This window comes from Castor canadensis, chromosome 1 (assembly GCF_047511655.1).
Source record: "Castor canadensis chromosome 1, mCasCan1.hap1v2, whole genome shotgun sequence".
Taxonomy (NCBI): domain Eukaryota; kingdom Metazoa; phylum Chordata; class Mammalia; order Rodentia; family Castoridae; genus Castor; species Castor canadensis.
Genome location: NC_133386.1, coordinates 141,546,821 through 141,550,666, shown reverse-complemented (window position 1 = coordinate 141,550,666; position 3,846 = coordinate 141,546,821). Strand labels below are relative to the sequence as shown.

General features: G+C 34.0%; 1 protein-coding gene across 1 annotated transcript; it reads left to right on the top strand.

Annotated features, from left to right (window-relative positions):
- Window positions 1–1,366: 1,366 nt before the first annotated feature.
- On the top strand, window positions 1,367–2,326 carry LOC141420951 (olfactory receptor 51F1-like). Its single transcript, XM_074066893.1, is given in 1 exon segment — window positions 1,367–2,326. A coding segment is annotated over 1 exon segment (960 nt).
- The last annotated feature ends 1,520 nt before the right edge of the window (window positions 2,327–3,846 follow it).

Below are 3,846 nucleotides of genomic sequence, written 5' to 3'. Positions count from 1 at the left end.
CACTCCTTCTATCCCTCTCCCTTGCTCACGCCTCATTCTTAAAAGAAATTCAACATTTTTTATGATTGTATTCTCATACATATATATAATTAATTCCGTAATTTAATTTTTCACTACTGTATCTCTAAGCACAGTTTATGAATTTATCAATCCTCTTAGTCTCCCCCTTTCAAAAATCCTCTATCCAACCTACAGCCTTCTTTATTTAAAAAAATTAACATAAATTAATTGTACTAAGGATTTTCATTGTGATATTTATGTATACTTTGATCAAAGTCCTTTTCTCTTTCTTAAATTCCTCTCCTTCCCCCACTCTTTCAAAAGATTTTGTGGGTTTCACTATGCTTTCATACATATATAAAATTACTTCTATCATATTCACCCACTTGTCACCCTCTCCTTACTCCCCCTCCTTCCACTAAAGAAAACAATACCAGTAATGGTACCTGTATCTCCCTGCCTTCACTACCAAGTTTGGAGAAATAAAATATAACATACCTCCCCTACTTACTTTGCTCTTCACTCCCCCAGCCACTGTTACAGCTTGTCAGTTTTCAAGCTCAAGTTCACCTGCTTTTCCTAGGGTTACCAACATGCTCTAAATTACATTTGAATTTTTTAATCATTACCATTCTTTTCTGCATAAGAAAATTCATCTCTGATGTCCACGTAACAACTGGTCATGACAATGACACCTGTCTCTTGACTTACATGGTTTCCATAAAGCTCTGACCTACGATGAGGGGAAAAACTTCTACAGATCTCTGATTTCCTGGGTTTCCCTTTAAAATTCATTCTCTCTGGTTTCTTACCCATAATGTGGGATTAAAATGACACATATACAGTAACAATTTCCAAACCTAGATACTGTCAAAATGATAAATCTGTGTCTGGAAATTTGCATCCATAGAAACATTGTAGACACATGGATATATTTAAGTGGATATCTCTTACTCATTTTACACACAACATATTCAAATTTCAGTGCATCGATTTTTCTGTCTTTAGCTACTGTTGTCTTCCACATTAGAGCAGTTACTTTTTTTATGGTCCAATGAATGCTTAAGCCTTCACATATAGAATCTGAGCTTTACAAATCTATCAAAATAAAAAATAATTATCATAAAGAAGTGTAAAATTATATGAACCTATTTTTTCTTTGGCTTAAGGGTAAAACTTCTTAAATCTCTCTTAATATCCAAAATTATGATAGATAGATGAATATTATACTTTGATCTGGATTAATTTCTATAATACAGACATTATCTATTACCTTAGATAACTTTCCAAATCAAAACTTATCTAAATGTTTTTAATAACAGTGTAATTTATTATTTCTATAGGATGACAGCATGTGTAAGGACAAATGCTACAAGTCCAGTAAAACATGAAATTACTGAGTAACTTGACATCTAAATTCCCAACATTCTCATTGACTGGCATTCCTGGCCTAGAGTCTGCCCATGCCTGGATCTCCATCCCCTTCTGTTGTTTTTATGCCATTGCCCTCTCTGGGAACAGCATGATCCTGTTTGTCATTACTACCCAGCACAGTCTCCATGAACCCATGTGCTATTTCCTCTCCATGCTGTCAGCCACCGACCTGGGCTTGACTGTTTCTACAATGTCAACAACACTGGGTATCCTCTGGTTTAATGCAAGAGAAATCACTCTAGATGCCTGCATTATCCAGATGTTTTTTCTTCATGGATTTACTTTTACGGAATCTGGTGTGCTCGTGGCTATGGCTTTTGACTGCTATGTAGCAATCTGTGACCCTCTTGGGTACACTACAATTCTTACTAATTCCAGAGTCATTCAGATGGGTCTCCTAGTGATTATACGAAGTGTGTTATTAATAGTTCCTCTACTTTTGCTCCTTAAGCCTCTCTCTTTCTGTAAAATGAATACACTTTCCCACTCCTACTGTTACCATCCAGATGTGATTAAATTAGCATGTTCAGACACTCAGGCCAACAGCACCTTTGGATTGGTTGATCTCCTTCTAACAACAGGGATAGATACACCATGCATTGTGCTATCTTACATCTTGATCCTTCGCTCTGTCCTCAATATTGCCTCCCCCAAAGAACAGTACAAGGTCTTTAGCACCTGTATCTCCCACATCGGAGCAGTTGCTGTTTTCTACATCCCCATGATGAGCCTGTCCTTGATACATCGCTATGGTCACTCTGCCCCCAAAGTGGCCCATTCAATTATGGCCAGTGTATACCTGCTTTTACCCCCTGTGCTGAACCCCATCATCTATAGTGTAAAAACAAAACAGATCCGTGGGACTATATTTAGTCTTCTCCTTACAAAATAATCAGACATTTTAAAAGTTGAAACAAACTTGATATAAAAGATTTTCACTATAGAAAAGCAGTGCTGGTAGGTTATTATTGGTTATAGTTATTCATATTTTCATTTATTAATAAAGATTCTATGTTTACAATCACAAAATATAAGTATGATATGTTACACCAAGAATATGATAGTCTAATAAGAGAGAAAGGAAAATAATAATAAACTAATGAAAATAATACAGCATCCAACATTTCCTGGTTGTTTTATATTAGGTATCCTACTATATATTTCTAAAACATATTCCACTTATTCTTCAAAACAATCTCGTGAAATGCATAGCATTACTAATAAATAAATACATAAATGCTTTATAAATATATTAACTGATATTATTATATATTTATGTGTATTACTATACCTATTTATGTTTAGTTACATAAATATGCATTGATAATTAATTTATATCTAAAGACATTTAGGCCACACAACTAACATAAAGCAAAATTGGGATTTAAATCTAGACTGCTATATTGCAAACTCTGTCCAAAGCATTTAGGAAAAATATTTTAAGATCAAAACTAGACTTTGATCTATGGATCTCCATGGATCCATGATATTTCTGAAAAGATTTTTTTAGTATTTTCAGAGTATACCTTAGCTTGTTTTCTTTATGGATAATACATAAAATAGAAGGGTAGAAAAAGATCATTCATGTCACATAACATTAAGCCATTATCCAATGATGGACAGGCAGTCTAAAGAAATGCTTCAGAAATTAAGCATATTTTTTAATTCAATGCAGGATATGGGGGCTTTAGAGAACTAGAAATGATATCTTGAAGTCGCATGCAAGGAAATTTAGAAATTCTTATCCTTTTTCTACACAATGGCCTTTATGAATTTGATGAAACCTATGTACTCTTCCACAGAAACAAAGATAAATATGTCATCATTTTTCATAAAATGTCAGGCTTCAAAAGTGATATGGCTCCCTTTTCTAACCAAGAACTAAGAAAAAGAGTTATAAATGGTGGAACAAAGCTGAACCAAAAACGTTTGGTTCCTGAAAAGTTCTTGGAATAACTATTTTACATAAAATGTTAGAGGAAAATAAAGAGGTAAACTTGATGGGAGTCCTATCAATTGCATGTCAATAAAATTTATGAGAATCAAGTTTATGGTAAAGTGGTGATAGACAGGAAAGATGTCCATGCATTACACACACACACTAGGGGCAGCAGTGTATGGAGCCAGCACACTCCAGCTTGCAAGAACTATTTTGTGTTCATCTCTTTCCAATGATATCATATCATCTTGAAATCACCATAATGAGAATAGTTCCACTATGGGAATTCACAAACATTATAAATAAGAACTTTTCCCCAAAAAGTTTTGATTCATCAGCACATCTATATGTATACTTAATTATGTTTGGCCTTCCAATGAAAAATAGAAAGTAAAAGACCCCTGAACACATTTCCTGCACTCAAAAAGTCTCAAACCTAATCTGTGAAACATCAGCATGGGAAAAATTATAAA